General features: G+C 45.4%; 2 protein-coding genes across 2 annotated transcripts; one reads left to right on the top strand and one right to left on the bottom strand.

Annotated features, from left to right (window-relative positions):
* The first annotated feature begins 4,991 nt into the window (after positions 1-4,991).
* On the top strand, positions 4,992-12,313 carry LOC122619793 (octopamine receptor beta-1R). The gene is made up of 7 exons (XM_043796931.1): positions 4,992-5,442; positions 7,940-8,137; positions 8,257-8,428; positions 9,489-9,625; positions 9,698-9,880; positions 10,104-10,257; positions 11,792-12,313. Exons 1-7 carry the CDS (start codon positions 5,009-5,011, stop codon positions 12,056-12,058), a joined length of 1,545 nt encoding a protein of 514 aa, XP_043652866.1. The 5' UTR covers positions 4,992-5,008; the 3' UTR covers positions 12,059-12,313.
* A 2,833-nt stretch (positions 12,314-15,146) lies between these two features.
* Positions 15,147-23,890, bottom strand: LOC122619456 (UPF0676 protein C1494.01). Its single transcript, XM_043796419.1, has 6 exons — positions 23,637-23,890; positions 21,894-22,238; positions 17,076-17,191; positions 16,052-16,807; positions 15,608-15,792; positions 15,147-15,496 (listed from the first exon to the last, which is right to left on the bottom strand). Exons 2-6 carry the CDS (start codon positions 21,976-21,978, stop codon positions 15,427-15,429), a joined length of 1,212 nt encoding a protein of 403 aa, XP_043652354.1. The 5' UTR covers positions 21,979-22,238; positions 23,637-23,890; the 3' UTR covers positions 15,147-15,426.

Here is a 23,890-nt window from a genome sequence, read left to right as displayed (position 1 = left end):
CACCATTAGCAGAATTGCTATCTCTCTTTGATATCAGCCATAATAGATAAACAGTTGGAAACTTCTTTGCAAGAGCTTAAATGGTATGATACACTTTTTCAGTATTGAATGGGTATCATCAGTACTAAGCCTGTTCGGGCGCCATTCTCAGTTATGTGACAACATAGAATGCTGAATATTTTGATGCACACCAGAAAAGAGGACCCTGTATATCAATTAAGGCGTTCCTAGCACGTTTTAGCCGTTATTTTTCCGCTTTCATGGGAGCGCCGGGTGAATTAAATTTCTTTTGTCCGCTTGTATGCGTATGCTGTAAGTCATTTCCGCAAGTTGTAAATTTATTTTAATAAAGCTGCGGTGCGTGTGAAAATGTTTGCGCCTCTCAGCTGTCAAGTGGCAGGGCAACGGTCAAAGAGACCGAAACTATGACGACCCCACCATGTGGGCAAACAATTTTCACACTTTTTGGCTTTGGCCAGCCAGCAGTAACCGTATAAATGATATAAACAACAGCCGGAAGCGGAACGGCATGCATCATGGATCGCCATACCTCCCGTTGGGCGCAACGCTCGACGCTCAACGTGCAAATATACTGAAATATTCAAGAGTCGTGGAGGTTGGAGCGATGGCTCCAGGGCGATGGCGATGGCGATGGGTTTGGGAGTTCGCCATGGCAGTGGCACTGCATATCCTGGCTGCATATTTGTGGAACATAAGATAAAACGCAGCACATGTGGCAGGGCCTGGTGCGGAAAGCAGGCGGCGAAATTAATTAAAAATTGCATAACCGCCACTTTTATGGGGAAGCAGACACCGCCTGGCTAGCTGACTGGCTGGCTGACTGGCCATTGTGGCAGTGCCGGAGGTGGGGCATCTCCTTTATTTAACTTTCTTAATGTCTGACCCATTTTCCGGCTGACGAGAGCTTAATTTAATTAGCAGCCCCGCCAGCGAGCGGTTGGAGTATAGATACATTGGCCTTATTCTAACAGGTGAAAGCGAATCATTGCTGTATACATTGTGGTTTTTATCGAACAGAATAGTTAATCAATTTACACGTTTGCTCTGCGGCGCTTAGTGTGGTTGGCTTTTGTAAAGCGCTTTTTAATATTTAATAAACTAATTAATTCCATATTTGCTTTTCCCATAAACGGCTATCAATGGCATTTTCTATTCAAACGTTTGTTTTCCATTGTTATTTATGCGATACATTTGCCGCTCGCTCTTGACGATGTTTATTTTGTAAATATTCCCAAAAATGTGGCTGGAATTATGCAGTTCATTATTTGGCAGAAGACCACTTCGCTCGCAATCCACAGGATGAAAGGCCACAGGAGCCGCAGGACGCGCAGGACATGCTGTCGCTGTCAACGCTGCTGCTGTCAGGCCTCAAAAATGCAGACCTGAAAAATGCCAACTAAAATGCTCGTCTATTTTCAGCTAAGTTTGAGTTTGTGTGTGTTCGAGTAATGTAAACCAAATATACATACACTGGGAGAAAAGTTAGTTACGTTAAGTATAACTTAGAACTGTGCCTTCAAGTGAGTTGTTGCCATTTTACGTTTACGTTCTAGAGACCCTCTTCAACTTATACTTCCACTTCTAAGTTCTTTCTAATTATTCACCTTTGCTTAGCTAATCTCAAGATCATTTGCAACATTTTCGCTGAGTGCCTTTGCGAAGAATGCTACTCGAAAATGGGCAGCGCGTTGTTTTGTCGGGCAGCAATGCAAATATAGCTCGTAATACTGCAATTTAAAATGTAAATGCGAACAAGGCCAAGTCCGATGATGGCTAGCATATGAATATGTATCTGCATCTGTGTTCGTGTATCTGTGTGGGGAGAGGAGGCGAGGGGGCATGGCCAGATGAATAATTGAACTTCTGCTTCCGCCTTGTCAGCCTGATTGCCTCGGGGGGTTTTCGGCGTTTGCGGGGTACGCCTTAATATATATGTTTGTTTTACTTTTCCACTTTTATTTTTCGCTTTCTCTGCTGTTTGATTTGCCAAACGGTCGACATAAACGCAACAAAGTTAGCTTTGTTTTTCCATTTCCTGCTTTTCTTGGGCTTCTTGGTTGCGGCTGACCGCCGTCGATTTATCTTTGCATATTTCCAGGCATCCAATTAGTTTCGATTCGCTGCCATTCGATTCGTTTTCCGTTTGGGTTCGATTTGTTCCTGATTTGTAGAGGGAGGGAGACAAGCGATTTCATTTCCTTGCGCCGCCTTTGTCCTGGAGCCTTTTAGCACTCAATTAAATCGCTTTTCGAAGGACATATTTATGAGACCCCACTCGCACTCGCACCCTGCCATTCGCCTTGAGCCCAAATGATAAATGACTTTGTCGCGATTGGGTCACTCAATTTGAGCGCACTGCGTGTGCTTAAGTGGCATCTTCGGGATTAAGTCCGAATCGATTAGCGGAAGGGATGGTAAAATAAGGACCCACTTGAAGATTTTCCGGTTCTTTGCATAAATTAAAAATTAATTATGACCCCAGTGAAAAGGGCTCTTCGAAAAGTAATTAAGGCTGACCATCGCAGAAGCGTTCCAAAACCCCTAATACCGAGACCAATGCCAAAACCAAAACCAAATCCGTATCCAAACAAACGAAAGATTCCAAATTAATTCTATTTTTTCTGAGCCGGGCTGGGCCGAGAGCAAACATCAACGCTTGTGGCTTGGCCCAAGTCGCTCAGCTGTAAACAAACAGAGGCCAACTCAAATAAGCCAGGCATCAGTGGGAATAAATAACTAACAAGCCCAAGTTGCTCCCAAACTCCCAGAGCTCGCTGCACCGTCACAGTGGAGCGGCGAAAATAAATCACATCCATTCACAATGCGAGTGGAGCGTGGCATGTCCTGTGGCCAGGACCCATCCACTTGTTCACACAAAAGTCGAGCCATTCAGCCAATTTTCGATCTGTGGTCGCTGTCTTAAATATTCTACTTTATTTGAGGTGCTTATTGATTCAAATTGCAATTGAATTCGAAGCTGCTTTAGCAAGATGTGCTCTCCTGACCATTTTAATGACTGAAAGCTTAAATGAAGAGATGAGAACAGCTAAAGTTGCTGGCTTACCAAAAAAAAGAAAAAAAACAGATATATATTTAAAAATTACGTTGACACACCGGGCTGTGAATGATGTATTGTGATTCATTCCCCGGGCGCTCGATGCTCAGCCAGACAAAAGCCGGGACCCGGGACTCCGACTTGGCATTGTTGTGGAGCATTGTCAATGCGTTTGACAAAAGCACTTGTTGACTGGAGGGAGGGAAAAGCTGGAGGGGAAAAGCTGGAAAATGGGTGGATGGTGCGCGACCTACGAGCCTTTTCAATTTGTTGTCCTTTATTGATTTAAAGTTCACTCCAGTCGCGGTCGCTTTGTTGGCGAGTGTCGTTCGCACACAAGCCACATAAAACTCATTTCCCCCAAGGTGCGCCAGTTGAAAGGACCCCCAACATACTCACTCGCATAGTAAGCCATATACCATACCATATAGCAGGGCCATATGTATTTGGCGCACGCAAATAAACACAGTTTCTCTGCTGACACTCGCATTTGGTTGTGGCCGGAGTTTACTTTCTTTGCCCTGCCCGACATGGGAATTACACGTTGGCTACCAAATGTTTGCCAACTCCGGGATCGCAGGATGGGGCTCATAAGCACTGGTCCCCCCAGATCAAATGGGAAAGTGTAGCCCCGGGGCACTGGCAATCAAGAAAAGGGAGGGGCTGGCATCGATTACCAGGCAAATTGCAAAATAAATGTACATAATTTCGAAATTGACATTTGCTAATGATAAGCCCCTGCCTGATGGTGATGCTAAAATATGGCCAAAACTCCAGGGCCCAGCACGAGAGATGCGCAGAGCAGCTGCCATCCGGATCCGGAATGGAATGGAATGAGTTGGAATTTGGGCAGCAGATGGCGCTGTCGCAAAAGGAAGGAAGCCAAATTTCGCTGGGTAGAAAACGGAAATTTCCTCCCACGGCTCAGAAATTGAGGCTGTTTATGGTAAATTAAACCAATTGAGTGGGATTACGTTTTGCTCCACTACAACGCCCCACCTCTTCTCCGACAACCTCCCTCCGACACCCCGAAGTGTTGCCAACTGGGTTTCAATTTCACTGTCTGGCCGAGCCTGCGGCTAACGAAATTTATATACTGATACCCATACAATACAATGCCATCAAAGCCACAAGGTGTTTATGGGCTTAACTCCGGGCCCTGATTCCGCCCACTTGGCTGCCTCGCCTCCCAGATTTGGATTTGCATGTGCCACGATTTGGGGCATGCGGCTGACAAGGCGACTCAGAAGGCGGATAGAAGACAAATAGCCAGCACGTTGCGGTTCATTTGGCTGTCACAACAAATGCCGAATTGATGCAAATGTAAATGTATTCGATATCCAGGAACGCGTCGGCGGAATCTCAAGCAGAAGTCAAAATATGAATACACGCCTTAGGAGATACTCTTTAAACAGTCAGCATAAATAGAAGATTTTTTCCTTTAAAGATCGACTTCATATTCATAGCTCTTTAATTTTGGGGATGATTTTTATTTGATACTCCATTTTATGCTGCACCGAAACGCAGTTTCCCAGCGTAAATGATAAGCGGAAAGCAAAGCAATTGAAAAATTCATTTTTATTTCAGAATCAAACACAAATAAAAGTAGGTTTTCCAGCAGCAGTTAAGCTGCTTCTATTTGTATTTTGCTTTATTTAAGCACTTGGCAAATACAAATGTGCAAATACCACTTTTCTTTCTTTCCACAAACTGGCTTACGAACTGCTGTTGGCCAGCTCATAAATAAATGGCAGACAATAAATCGAGTTTCTTTTTCAATTGCAGGGTTTGGCAAACGAAACGATTGGCAATAATACCAGTCATCAGAACGAGAGCAAATGTCATACGGCATGTCGTCCCTATTCCGTGGCATTAGTGCGACACTTGGAGCTGCAAACTAGAAGCCCGCTGACAAACTAAAAGCCCATTACCATGACGCTACTGCAGAGACTCCAGGCCATGTCGGCCACCACGACCAGGACAATACTGGAGGGCAGCATCAGTAGCATCAGCAGCATCGGCAGCATCGGTGGCGGGAATGAGGAGCCGCCGGCGAGTAAACTACCCGTTCTGGAGGAGTCCGGCTCGCATGCCAGATATTTGAAATTCATTGCCGACGGCCTCATCGACGAGGGACTGGGCAGCGCGGTGGGCAGTGGGAGCAGCATCGCCGTATCCGTCGAAGACGTGGTCGCCGGACAGGCGCAGGACATGCAGGCGAGCGAAGGAGCCGTCGACGACGCCGACGGCAGCAGCCATCTGGCATTAGTCTTCGTCAAGTGTTTCATTATTGGTTTCATCATACTGGCCGCCATCCTGGGCAACATGCTGGTGATTGTGTCCGTCATGCGGCACCGGAAATTGCGGTGAGTCCTCGCCATTGTGCGTTCCACCAACATCCGTTGGCCAGGACATGTGTGTGCTCATATGTCTGGGTTTCATTAATTTGTCGCCATGAATCAGGTGACATTTTCCCCTTTTGTGCCTTGGTTTCGATTTCGTTGTGGCCATTTGGCAGGGATCTCAGATAATAATTGAACAAAGCATTGCACGTCAACATCAAAACATTAGTAAACAAATATTAAAAGAGCCCTTAATTTTTGCCATTGTTTAAGCTAAATTGCCTGAGCTGTAAGCTGCCACATTGTCCACGAATCGCGGATGTTGTAGCTGTCAAGGACATGACTTGTGGCCCCCATTTCTTGTATTTCTTTGTTTGCTCCTTTTTGGCGAGCGATTTTGTGCGATTTGACCGCGCTCGGCTTAACGAGTAGCTACCTCCTTTTTTGCGGCCATTAATTTGTCATCATTTATCATATTTTCCATCATTTTCGCGTGTCAAGCGCACAGAACTCATCTCGTCCGCCCACCGAGCACTTCCATGGGGCGTGGCAGGTGGGCTAAGTTAAATGCTAGATACGTGCGTAATTACATTAGAAATGTTAATAAGGGGCGAGCATAAAAATATTGTTGCCCACTTACGGGGGCGCCATTGGCATTTACTTTATGTGCGGCCATATAATTTGTCAAATTTATGAATTGGGCGCCACCTTCACATGAGATATGACCACGTGGGCGGTTGAGGGATTTGCAGCAAGGTACGTACGTGTTTCAGTCGCAAATTCAAAAGCCCAGCACCGCTGGCATTTAAGGAACCCAACATAAAACACTTGGAGCGAGGCGACAATGGTGTAACCTAACCCCGGGACATTCAATGTCAAGGCGCAGACTATTAAAGCAGCCCCGGGAAAACGTCTTCCACTGTCATTGCCGCATTCATTTCGAACCAGCCTTGGAAGCAGCCAGCGCACACCTGACATTTGTGGCTGCCACCGAGAATGAGGATGGGAATGAGCAGGGGGATGAGGATGGGCAGGGGGATGAGGCTCATTTAGCCTACCAGGGACAGGCAATTTGGGACCTGACCCTGACTACGTCTATGCCATGTTGGCATTGCGTTGCCGTTTTTATCTCGACTGCCGTGTGCCAGCATCTTTCTCATTATTGTTGGGCTCATTGTCATGTGCGTTTTCCGCACCATTTTCACCTTTTCCGCCTCGCTAGGCAGTTTAAATCATCACGGCAAATTAGACTTAATTACGAAACAACATGTATTCCCACTTAGGTCCCATGCTACATCCCCACCATCTCAAATCCTTGTGACCCAGCCGAGTTAGGTATATTTTTCCATGTCCTGGATAAGCCATATGGACGACAGTTGTGCGACTTTTTCACGATTGGCCACGCAACTTAAATTATTCAAGTCACACGAATCGATAAATTGGGTGACAAATTAAAGCCAGCCTGAAGATCAAGTAGAAGAAAGCGCTTCTCCTCACTTTTCCTATTAATTAGAGCCTTCCAGGAAGGCTGCCTGCCGAAAGTGCCGACTCATAATTATAATCAAACTTGACACCCAACAAGTTTCCATCCCACGCAGCCACTATGTAATCGGCTTTTGGGTAACGCCTCAATAGCATTTTCGTGTTGCCAGTGATGCGGGTATTTTGCCTTTGTACTTTTCGGGTGCTTTAAGCTTGCCCCAAAAAGTCGACCTTTCAGTGCGTCAGTTTGTGGCCGTAATTAGGTTTGTGTCCTTGTGAAATATGGCAATGTGGCAAGTGATTGTTAACGAGTTTAATAGATATAGGCCGGATACAAACTGAAATAATATCCATGATTGATGCAGTTTAAGAAGTTCGCAGCCAAAGTTCCTTCATTCAAAAGTTTATCTTGCACATTAAACCGCTTTGTCTGAAGGCAAAACTTTCATTTGCAAAGTTGTGGTACAACGAGTCGAGTCCCCGCAGACGTTATGGCTTTAAATTTGAATTCCGACCGCCCACTCGGTTGCGGTTGTATCTCCGGAATGGGGTTATGTACGCCGGATTGTTTGGGAAATCAGTACGGAGGAGCGATAAACGCATTTGCTGCTCCACATTGCGTATACGCCGCGTGCACCTAATTGACTTAACGTTTTGCGGTGCCACGCAACGTTGATGATCGCTGGTGGAAGTTGCGGTGGCGTTAAGCTAATTATTAATTAACCCATTAAACAATGAAATCCACTCAGCGCAGCGACGTTCCGCACATTAAACGGCGGTCGCACGCGGCGTATGCGCAATATGGGCGCAAAAGTTTCCAACTCAAGTTGGACAGCAATCCGAAGGAACGATTAGCGCTCCGAGCTCTGAGTGACTTGAGAGCTTAATGCACAAATTTAATTAGAGAACTTGGCACTCTCAGCTCCACTGGCACTCAGGCTGCCACTTTCCTCTGCCATTTTTGGTTGGAAGCCACACTTCCGCCTTGGTTCCTGCTTAGTTTTAAGCCAGCACTTACTCGCTCTCCTTGCATCTGCAGCATCATTACCAACTACTTTGTGGTCTCGCTGGCCGTCGCCGACATGCTGGTGGCCCTCTGTGCGATGACATTTAATGCTTCCGTCATGATCTCGGGCAAGTGGATGTTCGGATCCGTGATGTGCGACATGTGGAACAGCTTCGACGTCTACTTCTCCACCGCCAGCATCATGCACCTCTGCTGCATATCGGTCGACAGGTGAGTGCGCGTTTACTTTGTCATTGTGGAATAATTGAAGTTTTATACATGCTCTTGGATAACCATCAAATTGAATAGTTTCTAGTGACAATCCTATTACTCCTATCCTTTACCTGCAGATACTACGCCATTGTCCAGCCACTGGACTATCCACTAATCATGACACAGCGGCGCGTGTTCATCATGCTGCTGATGGTGTGGCTGTCGCCGGCGCTCCTCTCGTTCCTGCCCATCTGCTCCGGATGGTACACAACGACCGAGAACTACAAGTATCTCAAATCGAATCCGCATGTGAGTAGCTTACTTGCAGCGTTTAATTGGGCCCTTAAATATACTCGTAGTATTTGTACAATGCCCTCACAGATTTGTTGAGTTGGTCGATCCGGTGGGTGCACCTACATTATTTATTCAATTTTCTTGCACATCCAACTAATAGAAAATTCTAATTTAGTTGAAACGGCATCGACTTTGCATGCATTTTGCATGCCTCCGCTGCCACGTGGGCGTCCATGTGGCACTGGCAACCTTTGACTTTTCCCCCGACCCGACCCGCCTCAACGGAAATTGATTTATGTTTGTGTGGCTGAAGCAGTTTTACGCCTTTCAGGCTGCCAGCCGACAGGTAGCATATTTATTACTCCATTTTATTGGTTTCCTCCGCAAATACTTGGCAAGCTTCTTGGCAGCACCTCCACCTACAAATAAATACATTCATATATATGTATGTAAGTTCCTTGCCCGTCAGCAGCTGCTGCTACTGATTTTCCCCACCACTGCGGTTATCATTGCGCAATGAAATGCTGATGTAGAAATAAATGTAGGTAATTCCATTCCGCTTTTCTGCGCTCCCATTCAGGCTGACTTCAGCACAGGCTGTGCATAATTTTGGGCTCTCCACCTGGAGGAAGGAGCAGAACGCCTGAAAGTCCTTTGCATACATTAGCATCCGCGGTGGGACGGGCTTTAATTAGTTTTACTTGTTTATGCTAATAACTGTCGGCGCGGAGCAGCCAGAATGTCCTGGCCATAAATCAGATTAGATGTCTTCTGGTGGCCTTTTGTCGTGCCATCGCCGTAATGCACAGCGTAATTGAGTTTTTATTGTCGCACTTGGCATTGCAGTAATCGCATTGCCATTGCAATTGCCATCGACGTTGCCGTTGCTCATACGCAACGTTGGCCGCCGCCAGCCGCAGTTGGCAATTGGCGAGCATTACGCTCCATTAGGGTTCGCCACTGGCATCCGACTGCATTGCTCAACGTCCATTTTGATTTATTGATAGTCGCTAATTGAGTTGCCCATCAAATCGCAACGATTTCGTTGCCTCTCCCCCTTCTCCTTCCATTTCAGATATGCGAGTTCAAAGTGAACAAGGCGTACGCCATCGTCAGCTCGTCGATGAGCTTCTGGATCCCCGGCATCGTGATGCTGTCGATGTACTACCGCATTTACCAGGAGGCCGACCGGCAGGAGCGTCTGGTCTACAGGTAATAGCCATTCGAGTGGCCCCTCCAATTGGCCGCCGCCAATTAACTGTAATTACTTGTGTGTACGCCCAGGTCCAAGGTGGCCGCCCTGCTGCTGGAGAAGCATCTGCAGATTAGCCAAATTCCCAAGCCCCGGCCGAGCATTCAGGTGGAGCAGTCGACCATCTCGACGATGCGGCGTGAGCGGAAGGCCGCCCGCACCCTGGGCATCATCATGAGCGCCTTCCTCATCTGCTGGCTGCCGTTCTTCCTCTGGTGCGTACACTTGATGGCTCGAATTGGGCGAATTATCGCTGGCACTCGAAGGATCAAGTGCTGGGAAGTTTTTAATTAACTCGGGCTTATATCGAGTAATTTGCACTTGTGCTTAGAAATATAACAAGGGCAATGTAGCTATCATGCCCTATTGAAGTACCAACTCCAGCTACTTCAATGTGATGTGAATCTAACTCCCTGCCGTTCTCCAATCCAATCGCAGGTACATCGTATCCTCGCTGTGCGATAGCTGCATCACTCCGCGCCTGCTCGTTGGCATCCTGTTTTGGATCGGCTACTTCAACTCGGCCCTGAACCCCATTATTTATGCGTACTTCAACCGCGACTTCAGGGCCGCCTTCAAGAAGACCCTCAAGGTGAGTTGCCACATCAAGTGGATGGGCTGGCCATCGAGTAATTTGCATATACCTTCCACTTCGACATCTTGATGGGACTTTTATTCTATTCACTTTCGCTTTGTTCGGGCATCCGAAACTGAATTCTCTGCACCACCTTAGACTTAGTACAGGGCTTCGGCAACTGCTGCAATCGCAAAGGACAGGGCCACCGCCAACGCTACCGCTACCGCCCCCGCCACCGTCCCCGCCACCCAATGCACAGAAGCGGCGGCGGCCACCATTTCGGCAACAATATCGACTGGCAACGCGGAGGCGCCACCACCAGCGCCCCACCGAAGAGGCTCACGTTTAGCAATTATTTTGGTAGCTATTGGCATCACGGGTGCACTGAGAAAAAACAAACCAAATTTAATAAGTATATTCAGATGCTTATGTTACATAAGTTGCAGTTGCAAATCACATGGAAGTTAACTATCATATAGAGACTTAACTTTAAAGAGTGATACTGTGATATAATAAGAATGAAATGCAGCTAAGCACTTTGTGACGCGTTTTTTCTCAGTGCAGCTCAGTGTTCCGCGGAGAGTGTAGATAGCGTAGCGCTCATATTAGTTGATTGAAATGCTTCTTCATCCACATCTACTGGTTGCTAAGCAAGAAAAATAGCTTTTCCTCTGCCTGAAGAACTGAAAACTCTGCACGTTCTCTGCTCTGCTGCTCTACAGCTCTGCCTGCGCCTGCCTCTGTCTCTCTATCAGCTTCATTCTCGAGGGGCACTGCGGGGCATGGTCCGCAGTGAGTGCGGGGAGGGGGGAGGGGCTTTCAATGCTTGGGCTTTCTAATCGCTTGAACACTCTGCTTGCCACTTACCATCGTATACCACCATTTTCCACATACTCGTATAGTACCACATAGCATTACTGTGCTGGTTCGACAAAGCTAAGCCCGCCAAAGTATGCAACAGAAAACAGAAAGCATAAAACGTAATATTTAAATTAAAACGGAACCTCCTCTTTGTATGTATGCCCGCACACCACCCAGTTACACCTACACCTACACCTCCTCCACATCCACATCCACACGAGCGTAAATGCTGATGATGAAATGTTATTCTTTCTCTAAAAATTCTCCCTTTTATGCTGCACACTTCGACACACCAGCAACACCAACACACACACACATAGGCACACAGAGGCACATGGACGGGTCCTTGTTCGTCCCTTTTTTTATACGAATGCGCGGCCCTTCATTTCGTTTAGCATTTTTTGTCTGTGTCTGTTGTTTTTCTTTTTTTGTTCCCTTCCCTTTAGCCTTTGTTTTCTGTGTGAAACCAAATTGTCACAGACATGTGCCGCCAGCACCCCAAAAACAACAAAAAAAAGAAATACACCACCCCCCTGTCGATTGTGTCGCCCGTGCCACGCGGCGTATGCTTAACCTTTGAGTGCTGTACAGTAGCGAGCTAACTCTATTAAGTTACATAGCGTACTCTAACGGCAGCATGCGAGTGTAGCCCACCTACTCATAGTTGGGCGTGTTCTTCTCCCCACAGAGCCTCTTTCCCTACGCCTTCTACTTCTGTCGACGCGGCAGGGGGCGGGATGACGACCGGGATCTGGAGTTCGGCGGTCCCAGTCGCCGGGGAACCAATGGAGCCCAACGCACCGGATCCGGATCCGCCGAGATGGCCAACTGCGTCAACTCCACGGCCTCGTCGGAGATTCACATGAGCGTGATGCGTGCCCGCCAGTATGCCGTCAATGCCACACCCACCACGGACGCCCAGATGCAGCAGCTGCATCCTCTGTATACAAACTAAGCGAAGAACACACATGGCGTATACTTGATTTCAGCTCCAGTGCTTCACAACGTCTGTTCGTGAGATGAGTGGCGCAGTGCACAGCAAGTGTTCTCCAGCAACCAGATGGCCAGCTTACAAATACAAATCACTCTTCAAAAACATTCCTCAAAATGGCTGCTAAAAAAGAATTTAACCACAAATAATAGAAATAATAGATAAAGCAACAGCAACAGCCACAGCAACAGCAACAATACGACAATCCCACAGATTAAAGAAAGCCTTCAAGAGCAGCAAATTGACGTGCAAAATAAATTGAAATATTATAAACGTATTCCGACGTACATATTTATGCAGATGTCATGGAGTCAGGAATTTCATAAAGCGATGTTTATAAATGCGCATGCAAATAGAAATATAAATTGAATGTTTGATATACGTATATAAAGAGCTAGATGTTAACCCCAAATAATAAAATATGAAATATGCATTGATTGCTACTCTAAAACGAATCGCAAATAAAAGCTACGCAAGTACGCTGTGAGAAAAAGTGTGGGTTTAAGGTCTGGTTGAACTGCTGAACTAAATCCAAATATTATTTATCTGTGCATTGAAAGGTATTCTATTGTTTTAAACTTACACTTTAATTACTATCAAGAGTTCTCTACTTTCGTACATTTTATTCGACTAGCGAATAAAGACTGACACTTTTATTTTATCAGCGATTTAATAATGATTTAATTGAAACATTATGTAGATACTCAAAGCACTCAGCCAGGCCTTAAACCCACTTCTAATCTCCACTAAACAATGGAAACTAATGTTAGTAGTAGCAGAGTGTTTGTATTGTTTGTAAAACCCATACTCTCAGTTCTTATAGATGTAATGACAACGCTCATTTGATTCGTTAAATACATTAACATAATCTAGTTCATTGAAATACAATCAAATTATATATGTCACAATACATAACCAGCGAAGGGATTCAATCGCATTAAGAATACATATATTTATAGGGCCTACAGCACGACTAACATATCCATTGGGTCTCTAGCCTCAACTTTGATGTTTCCCGACTCCAAGTCCCATACTGTTGTTGTAGTCGAACTAGCTCTAGAGCTATATATATTATATACGAACTATATATAGCATATGTGTGTAACTTTCGGCACATGGATGCAAGTGAGATTCATGGAACTGTTTTGTAATCTTTTGAGCAGGTGCGTCTAATACCCAAAACGCTTTTCTCTTGCCTCGACAATCTCAACAAGGCACAATAAACTAAATCTCCAGACCTCCAGACTTCAAGCCTGTTTAGTTGACTCTCGACTTTCGCTTTCGACTCGAAATTAGCCGAGTAGGAGATATTGTATAAGGAATATTATCAGTAACTGCCACGCCCCCTGCGCGAATTTGTCACCGCCATTGCGCCTATAAATCAAGGTGCTTCAGCGGAAAGCTGGCTAAAATTGTTTGCACAAAATATCAAATCGTTGCAAAAAGTATATATACGACATGCATAAAACGCCGACTTTTTCCTACGATTCGCAGTCATTATTTAAAGCGCCGGCTTAAGAGCTCACCGCCGTGGACAAATGAGCATCTCCCCTCTCTGTCTGCACCCCTCCTTGTCTCCCCCAGTGGGCGTGTCAATATTTGCTTAATTTAACTCTCGACACTTTGTTTAAACTGCAGAACGCCCACGAAAAAGTTGGTAGCTAGCAGCAGCGTTGATAACATTTGAAACGTAGCCAAATATTGTTAACTAAATTAGCGTCGAACGATAAGAAGCCGAAGTACAAAATGCGAATGCTCTTTAAACCGTTTCGCTTCGACTAAAATAACTTGCATGTATTTATTTCTGGTTGCATAAGTCATTTCTTTGTTGCCACAAGTGTTTCCAGGTGCAATGCACTTTTGTAACTCGCGGAAACAAATCAGTCGCTTATGTATCTCAGCAAATCGAAAATAGAACAAATATTTTCAGTATACTCCAAGTTACAAAATGTACACTTTATTGGGGGCTGTACCTCAATTTTCAATCCTATTTTCCATTACTTAATAATACCCCTCTGATTTAGGGTATTTTTTCGTGGAAGTGTGGCACGTGTCCGTAAACCACCTGGATCACAGCGGCAATAACAAAAACAGCCGTAATTAACAAAAATACGATTTAGTTTAAACGCGAATTGCCATGTCAACTCATGGGAGCATGTGACTTTCGTATAAAAAACCAACAAAAAAGCCCTCGTAACTGTCGAAAGAGTAAATAATTAAATAATGACAATTAGTTGAGGCCCACGACGATTACAGTCGCCTAGAAAAGTACGCTGACGAGTCATTCCATGATGCCATCCCCGATAAGTTGGCGAATCTCGCACATTCCACTCAAATCCCATGGGTGACAATGACTTGAGCAACTATTTCTGCCAGCGAATGTTTGAAGATCTTATATGACTGATTCGTTTTATTTGGTTTTCTACGTTTTCACACCCTACGTTGCTAGTAGAAATACAAAGTACCTAAGAGATATTACCACTCTAAGCACATAAATCAGCTGAAAGAGGCTCAATGTTCAAATGAAATCGAAGCTAAACCAAATTAAAATACATTAAATGTCCAACGGAAACGCTGAGCTGAAGCTTATTTTGTAACACAAATACAAACTGAGTGTCTAATAATAATAATAGTAATGGTAGTCAGATATTTGTTAAATATTGAATGTATTATGCATGTGAATAGTTGAAATCGATGCATTAAAGCGCGAAAATAAAAAGAGAATTTTAAAAGCAGACCACATAAAGGTAATTACAAATTAATGCTAAATTCATATATTCATACGTAACTCGGCCACACGGCATTAAATATGAACCACAAATAAAAGTGACAACCAGCGGAAAATGTTAATTAACTTGTGAACAATATTTACAAACAACAAAACGTCAGAAAGCACGAATCTTGTGGTCGATTGTCGGTCAATTTCGGAATTGTACTCAGATACCTTCCAAGTTTCACGAGCGCAGAAAAACATTAGGCGAAACCGAAAACCCTCGACTTAAGTAAATGTTAACATGTGCGTTTTTCAGTGGAAACTATATTAAATTATACATATATATTTATTATACAAAGGGATATGTTTACGGTGTGTGCATGTATGCATGTATTGTATATAGTATCGCGATACATATAAATTAATGAAATGAAGCAATTACAATCGTATGGAATAAAAGTAAAGGTAATAATAAAAAGGTTCAAAACATCATATGAGTTGCCGCCTTTCATTTTCCCCATCCGTTCCCACGACGAACTTCATCCCAGTTCAGGTAGAGATGCGATGGATGGCTCGACCGACTGCGGTCCATGGTCTATGGTCTATGGTTTATGGTCCCCTATGAGTGGTTGTTACTGCTATACGTATCTCTAAACTTTTTCTGTATTAACTGATATGCATTGTAGGCTCTGTTGAATTTACGGCCACCAATCGTCGGCGATAAGCCAAGAATAATAAAAAGAAACAAACAAATGCGAGTTAGTACAGGAAATGGCCATAAAACTGGAGTGCAATTTCACCTTTCTTTCACCGCCTTGAAGGACTTCTTGCGCTGCTTGAGACACGCCTTGTCCTGGACGGCATCTGGATTGGGCAGATCGGTGGGCGATATCGTGGTGATGTTGTCCGGATGGCAGAAGAACGCTATCGAGTGGCGGCCACGGGCGCGAATGGTTTCCTGCTCGGGTATTATCACGCGATGTTGCTGGGGGTAGAATAAAATAGATTGGGGTTTTTGTATATTGCTAAAGAACCAACTGATTAGACCAGTTGGCAAACAATTTGATTTGTGAGCTTTAAAAGTCAGTATACTCAACAGCTTCAATAAGGAAAAGTATCTGTTTTTTATACAAAGCTGCTCAAATATATACAGCTGAGTTCTGTTCTTAGTTAGTTGTAACAATGATGAGAAAAGCAGACTTCAGTTGAATCACCTTAATCAATCTAGTCCATTAGACACTCACCAATGCGGGATATCGCCCCTGCGTCCAGATATTCAAGATCTCGCCACAGTTGACGAGAATGGAGCCGGGCAGGTGGCCCACGCGGTTCCACTTTTCGCTGCCGGGCAGCTTCACCTCCAGCCCGCCCTCCGAGTCCTGGGAGAGCAGGGTGAAGGTGCCGTAGTCCACGTGGGGTGGACACTGGATGACGGCGCCGTTGCCCAGCTTGTGCTCGAACAACTGGCCATTGGGGCCGTCCACCTCGTTGAGGTCGTCTTCGTCGCGGGGATTGTGCTCCGGCCGGAAGTCCGGCTGGTTGGACAGACAGCGCTGGTAGCTGTACTGGCAGCGACCCTTGATCACGTCGTTCTGGCCGGGCTCGTCGTCCACGATGGGCGGGTAGTAGAGCATGCGCAGGGAGCTCATGTTGTCGTGGTCGCCGGACAGCATGTGCGAGTGCTTTTCGAGGAAGAACGTGTGCGGAATGTCCAGGGAGACGGCCAGCGCCTGCAGTATGAAGCTGGCCAGCGCCTTGAAGTCCGTGGCCAGGGTGCTGATGTGGTCCGCGAATCCTGGCAGCGGCTCCTCCGGCAGATTCTGCGCGTTCAGTGTGCTGATATTGAAGGCGTGGCGCAGCTCCGGCGACTTGCCATCGAATCGCTGCTGCTGACCACGACTTACGTAGCCATGCTTGTCCCCATCGGCGCGGATGTAGTGCTGTCTGATGTCGGGCGGCAGGTCCACGAAGTCATCCAGGTGATCCCAGGCAGTCTTGAGCTGTTCCAAAAGCAAAAAGGTAACTTTATATTAGTGAAAAAGTTTAGTTTGTTTAATCTCTACGAATAAGGTTCCCCCGGGAATAGAAGCTATTAATTTCAACTACTATCGCACTGATATGAATACGGCAATAAATTTTCTTGCTGAGATTTTAGATTTGCTGGTTTAGCAATGACGTATGTTGCTATTTAATCAATAGAAAATAAATGCCGTTTTTTGTTGCTCCTTAGCTGATATATATTTATATATATATTACCAGTTGTCTTACCTTCTCGTCGGAGATGCCATGGTTGACCAGCAGGGCCATGCCCTTCTCGGAGAGCGCTTTCTTGAGCTGGTGACCCACGCGGTTGACCACCGACTTGACCGGCACTTCCTCGATGCCTGGAATGAAGAGAATCGGAATCGGGATTAGAATCGATTTTCAGGCGTGGGAATAATCAGCGGAACTGCCACTCAAGTGCTAATTGCTTTGCGGTCCCTCGTTTATGGCTTCTTTGAATTGTTAACCACCTGAACACCATAAAGTATGGGTCGTGTTTATGGCAGATTGTTCACTCTGCAGCCGAAGGCAATAAATAGCTGGCTCGCGAGCAATTGGCCAGTGAATTGAATGTCATGGGCCATCGCGAAGTGTGGCTAAGAGGCATTCACATTCACGTGCCGCCCACGAGCTCGTAAGACCTCCAGTTTGCGAAGATAATCGGCTGTTTGGAATCTCAAATAACCCACCATTGCGAGCACGGTAATGTGCAATGGCCCAATGCAAAGGTAAATGCAATCAATTTCAATGCAACGAAGGCGGCATTGACAATGCACGCCGGAAAATTAAATGGAAAATGCCGCAGCGGAAGTGGCGAGGATGGCGTTCCACACCGCCAACCATTTGGCGCGTCAAAGTTGGACTTTTAAATATACGTATATGTAGATAGATAGCTGATATCTGGAAGAGGGATGGGGTAGGGGTGGGGTGGAGACCTTGCACCGACCGCTGGCTAATGTGATCACTTACTCATTGAGGGACAAGTCATGAATGAAATCGGGGAATGCAAAGTAATTATACATATGTACGCGTGTATACTTGTACTTCCCATCGACAGTGTCACTTCGGTGTCACACCGGGCGTATGCGCAATCTATAAATAGTTTGGCTCGCCACCTTCTGGCCGCCTGCCCTCAGCTCTCGACTTGGACAGTGACGCAGTGCCTCCGATAAGGGTTTTCACAGAATTTCTAGCATTTCACAAATAATAACAATTACGCCCTCTTATCATCTCATTCCGGGCATGGCAGCTCTGTCGCCAGGCGGGAAGTACTCGCGTTGTTATTATTACTTGCTCAACTGGGAACCAGATGATGATGATGATGCGGATTGATGAGGCGGTTGATGATGCGGATGATGAGGCGGCGGAGAGGTCAGTCGGGCGAATTGAATGATTCCAATTGACGCCAGCAGCAGATCGCCTTTCGTTTTCATTAGGCGGCAGTCCAGTTTTGCATGTGTTTTTGCTACGCTTGTTTTCCGTGCGTTTTATTTTTCAGCTTCAGCTTAGTCGATTTCTGCTGGCATGCAATTCAATTAGGCGGCAATTGGGATGCGAGTCGCTTTTCAATTTGCCATTTCTCGGTTTTCAATTTGAGGCAGCTATGCCAGCTAGTTGTCAGTGCTAACTTGTCGCTAATTTATCTAATTGAATCAGTAGAGTCATTCGTTTGCGTTGAGGAGGCCAAGTTGGCTGAAGATCATCGCTATCGAATGCCAGAATTTCTCGACGTCTCGATTTGTTTTGCCCCATGTTTTATTGTGTTTTCGATTTGATTGGCGATTGGCGCTTGCCGAACAAATTTATCGTCGAAATTGATTGGCTTTTATGCATTTATGGTCAGACATAAATTGCGGGCACGCGTTAAGCATTTCTATTGTTTGTTTCGACGCCATTTGATGCTGTATGCTTGTAACTTAATTGCTCTGGGCGAATGAACTCTTACAACACTTGGACAAATTCTAGGCCTATATTATGCAAATTCATGTTTGGAATGTTTCAGTGATTTTCCCATTTTCCATATACCAATGCGGGAAAAACCCCTTAAACATCAGCCACAAATAGATTCAAAATTCCCACTTGAAAGCCCCGGTCGAATTAATTCAATTCAATATTTATAGACCCATTTGAGCTCGTATATATGTGGCAGTTTAGTTGCGGAATTTTCGCCGAGAAATATGGTCGTGCAGTATAACTTATTTATAGAAAACTGAATTGCGGCTATTGGAAATGGGCTGAAATGGGCTTAAATGGAGGAAAATGGTTGCAGATGTCGGGCTAATGGAAAAATAATTTCAATGGCATTGAAATATGCGCACAGAAGTCAACGGCAGAGGTAATTGGCCAGAATAACATTATCGCCTGCGAATCAAACTTAGCATCAGTGTATTGAAGGTTGCGAATTTGCTTGGCCAGCTGTCAATTTGAATTGTCAAGAGAACTTAATTCAATTGCTAGCACTGTTCAGGTGGCTTTAACCAATTGGTCGGGTCAAGAGAGAAATCCGGCAGCCAATTTCTGCGTTTCTACGTATATTCCGATGGCGAAACAGGCAAAACGCGCTTGTGGCCATTAAGCCACGTCAGTCGGGGCCCAGAGTCAACAGGTTTAAGCCAGTTTCAATCGGTTGCGGCAAAACTACGTCCAACTACTTAACATGCTCGCACTGTCGCCTTTCGGTAGTACGAGTATCATCATCAAATCATCAAACAAGGTGAGGCCCACCGTCGATGATGATGATGACGCCGTGGAGTGAATCCCCAAAGCACCCAAAACAAGATGCGTCACCGAGTGGTGGTTGTCTCCAAATTGGTAACTGGTTATTGGTAATTTCGAACAAGTAACTGGTTAATGGTCACCGGCAGTGTGTAAATAAAGCTGCAACCAGTAAACAAATATTGAAACGCGCATTGCGTTCACAACAAAATCAGGTTCCGCAACTCGAATAAGTGTAAATATTTTGACTGCTTGAGTACTGTTTGAGTTTCCGCACTAAATGATGTGACATTGGGTCGATAGAAACTAAGGCATTCCTCAAATGCCACAAGCCCGACTTCCAATATAGTTCAAAAACCTCTCGGCAACAACAAAAACAAACAAAAAAACAAAACAAAACACACAAACATAAACAAAACAAAACAAAGGAAAGGAAAGAAAAAAATCCAATTGAAGTTCCGTTGACATAAAAATGCCGCAAGGCAGCGATTTAATTGCTTCTAGCTAGCTGCTTTTGGGGGTCAATGGCTCTGATGGGGCGCGAAGGTCAAGAGTGTGCTTCCACCAAGGCCAAGCCGCACTGTACTCCCAGCGAACTCGAATCTTAGGGTGAGCCCTCGGCGAAGCCCGCAGCCCGATAACCACACAGTGCGTATGCGCTACATTTCCATGGCGTTTCATTGCCGCCAGAGGGAGAAACTGTGTCACGTATCGCCAAAGACCCAGTTAACACAATGGGCACGGCGCCCAAATAGGCAAATGGAAAATTTCGGTGTGGCCCAAGAAGGGCCGAGGAAACGGCGGGGAACAAACAAAGTCATTAAATCTCGGTGGAACGAATTTCAACACAGGTATCTCAAAGGTTGGCCAAAGAAGTTCAAAGTTGTTTGGGCAGCGCAAACAATATCAGGAAATTCAGATATCTAATATTCTCGGGAATCTCACAGATACACTACCTCATAGATACCTTCATTAAAGTCATCTTGCATGCAGCAAGAATAGTGTGATAATTAATTCTACTGAGTGTGTAGTGTGATCTTCCATTACAATTTTAAATATTTATGAGCATAGATATGAATGTGATTTAATTATTCCACCGCACTGATCCACATTTGTGCAACTGAACTGATACTCTAAACATCGAGGAGTGCGCCTGATTTACTGCGATCTCTAAGTTATTGTACTGACTTAAAGAGCAATTACTTAAAAATTACTCATGATCGGCGATACCCAGAAATCGCAGCAAACTAACAGGCTATAACAGCGTGATACTTGGTTTCCCTACTTACGTATGTGTTCTATTAAAGCACTTCATAGATTAACTATCTACTTTCAATTAGTTGGCTTCGGGCGATAAGGTATACATGCCTCGAAACTTTACAGCCGCATTTCCCCATCTCGCCCGAAGATCGCATTTGCATTATTCATTTGTTTTCGGAGGGAACCGCAGGTGCAGGGATCAGGTGGCCGGTGCACAAGTCAGTAATTACCACAAATTAACTGCGACGTAGTTGTAACGCCACGAACGAAATGAAGTAACTGCCATTTGGGGAGCCCGGTTAGTTGGCCCTGAACAATTGGGAATAGTCAGCCGAATAGAACTGTCGATGACTCAGTGGCGACTGCACTTAATTGTGCCCAGCTGAATGTAAAGAGTTTGAGAGCACTGAGAAAAACCCAAGCCGAATTAGAAAGATTGCCCATTTCCTGCTACTTAAATAACCGCAATCTTATCGACAGAACAGTCGACATATTATATTATATTAAGTGTGAAAAGAAAATTCATAAATGAGAACATAAGAAACAAAATGTAGCTGAATGAATAAATCCCAAAATGTTGTTTGTGTTTATGAACCATCCATGAATCATTAGATTTATCAAAATTTCAATAGTTGCTCATGGGGGTAATAAAAGCTCATTTACAAAATGCTTTAAAAAATGTCACTTTAACCTAATACAGAACTATTCCAACCATTGAATTAATATAAAAGCAAAATAAACGCAGACTTCTAAGTTGTTTATGCAGGTGGCTGTCACTTTTCTGAGCAGTGGAGCTGAATTTATCTAAAGCAAACCGGCCGAATCATTTTCACCTTTGCGAGACAAGTCGCAGATAAGTGCTATTTTTGAATGGAGCCACTTTCCATTGATGTCGAACGCCCGCCCTTTTCTCTCCGTGTACAAACCCTGGCTGAAGTGGCCTGCCTAGCAACGAGTTGGAGTGGCGATCAGCGGCATGTTTAATGGGAGGTTGTGGCTCGGTTCCATGGGGGAACACTACACACATGGATGATGGATCCCCATGGATGGGGGGGGAGGGGTACTTACCACAGTGGGCGAGATCGATGATCGGCACCACGCTGCGCGAGAGGAGCGTGTCGAGTTTGTCGTCGCTGCTCTTTGTTTTTATCATTTTGAGTTGGTGTGTCTTTGTGCTGTGACTTCGAGTGACTTCCAGAGGGTCTTCTGTCTTCGTTCCTCGACGTCCAAAGTTCTTTGGTTTTTGATTGGGGAGATTGGGAAGAGCAATCGAACACTCGCCGCACTTGTGCTCGCTATATCTTTATCACAATTGTGTTGAGTTTGGGGGGGGACTCTTGGGACTCTTGGGACCGGAGGGAATCCGGGATCCGGAGACGAGGTGCACTTCCAGCGATGGCTGACTAAATGAAACTGAATGGCAGCGGCGCGCAGAATTCGAGTATTAGACTGGTTATGCCGATAGCGAATAAAAAGGAGGAGCACACGCAAACATTCAAATCGCGCATCCGAGTGTTTCTTATTTTTGTTTAAATTTCGTGGGGCTATTTGTTTTTGCAATGGCTATTGTTTTTGTTTGGCTGGCGAGCAAACGCTTTGACAGCACTATTTGCTAGCAGATAGGGGGGTCTTTATTTTCTTTTTACGATCCCATCCAATACGATCCGATACGATACGAAGTACGAACGGCTGGCTGGCTGAGTGATTGGCTTTGCTTGGATTTAGAAGGGCGCGTGGCGGACGAGGGGCGATCGAACAATCGCGACGCGCTTCTTGGACGGACTAACCGCCGGCTGTTGGGAGGGGGTTTCGTATCGGGGTTCCTAACTGGCGGGTTCCGACGCTTATCGCACCTGACTGGCCAGAATTTTAGCTCGGTTTACGATTTTATTTTGCAAAAATGAAACTGATTGTGTGGGGTGCTGGTTGGGTATGTGCGGCCTGCATGTGCGTCGCAATTAGATAAACTTTAATCAAATCAAAAATTGTGATAACTAAATTAGCACTTGTTGTTTAGCGGGAAGGGGGAAAGGGGATCGGTTAGTCTACGTAGAGAGCTTAGTACGCTGGGTACAGTGGATATTCCGGCTTATGGTGAGCAGGGCCCGAAAGGTGAGACTATCTAAAGCCGTCAACAGGTAGCCCCGTCTCGTCTCGGTTCGCTTTTGCAATATTTGTGATGGCTATTAACGTGGCTCAGGTACACACGCATACCCATACAGCCACACAGCCATACAGCCATACAGATGCGGATGCATACGTATGTGAGATACAGATACTCTGGTTGCGGCGGGCATGTATCTTGTATCTTGTGTCTGATGTCTTGTGTGTTGTGTTTTGTATCTGGCAGATCCCGTTTGCCGTTTAACGGCACTCGGACTCAGGTGCGAGCCCTCCTGCCCGCCTTTTCACCCCCTAAAAATGCAAAATTCAAAACCAAACCAGCTGAGCTGTTGCCAAGCGGCTCTGTTCGGGAAATGCCGCCTGAGCAAAGTCTGCTCTTTCAGTCAGCCAGCCAGCCAGTCATTCAGTCAGTCCATCAGTCAGTGCGTCAGTCAGTCAGTCAGTCAGTCCATCATTCAGTCAGTCTGCACGGATTCGGTTTTATATCGAGAGGGTTGGGTTCGGTTCGAGGTTTAGTGATACAAGCAGGGGGGAAATGAGTAAGCAATAGCCTCGCCTCTTTTGCCATGCAAAAACATTATGCTCACACTAAGAAACTACTAAAAAACCACTCGAAGCGCCTTATTCAGCTGAATGTTGGTGATTTGTACTGCAAAGTCGAAACCGAGTGGAGGGCTTTTTGCTTACAGTGGAAACTCGCTTTCTTTTTTCGCACAGGTTTCGCTTTTCATCGAACGAACACCCGACCCGAACGAACAGCAGTTGGCCAACAGCACACGGCAGTCTAGTTAGTCAATTTTCGTATCGCTTTCTGCTGCTTTTTTTGCACACTCTCCATCATTTTGTAACGCACTCCGATCGCGAATTTAACCTAGATACACCTGAACTAGTGCAGAGAGGAACGGCGTCTGTCTCAAAAAAACATTTGCGATTCGATCCGC

Source organism: Drosophila teissieri, chromosome 3R (assembly GCF_016746235.2).
Source record: "Drosophila teissieri strain GT53w chromosome 3R, Prin_Dtei_1.1, whole genome shotgun sequence".
Lineage (NCBI taxonomy): Eukaryota > Metazoa > Arthropoda > Insecta > Diptera > Drosophilidae > Drosophila > Drosophila teissieri.
Note: the sequence above shows the minus strand (reverse complement) of the source record. Positions and strands in the feature narration are given on the sequence as shown.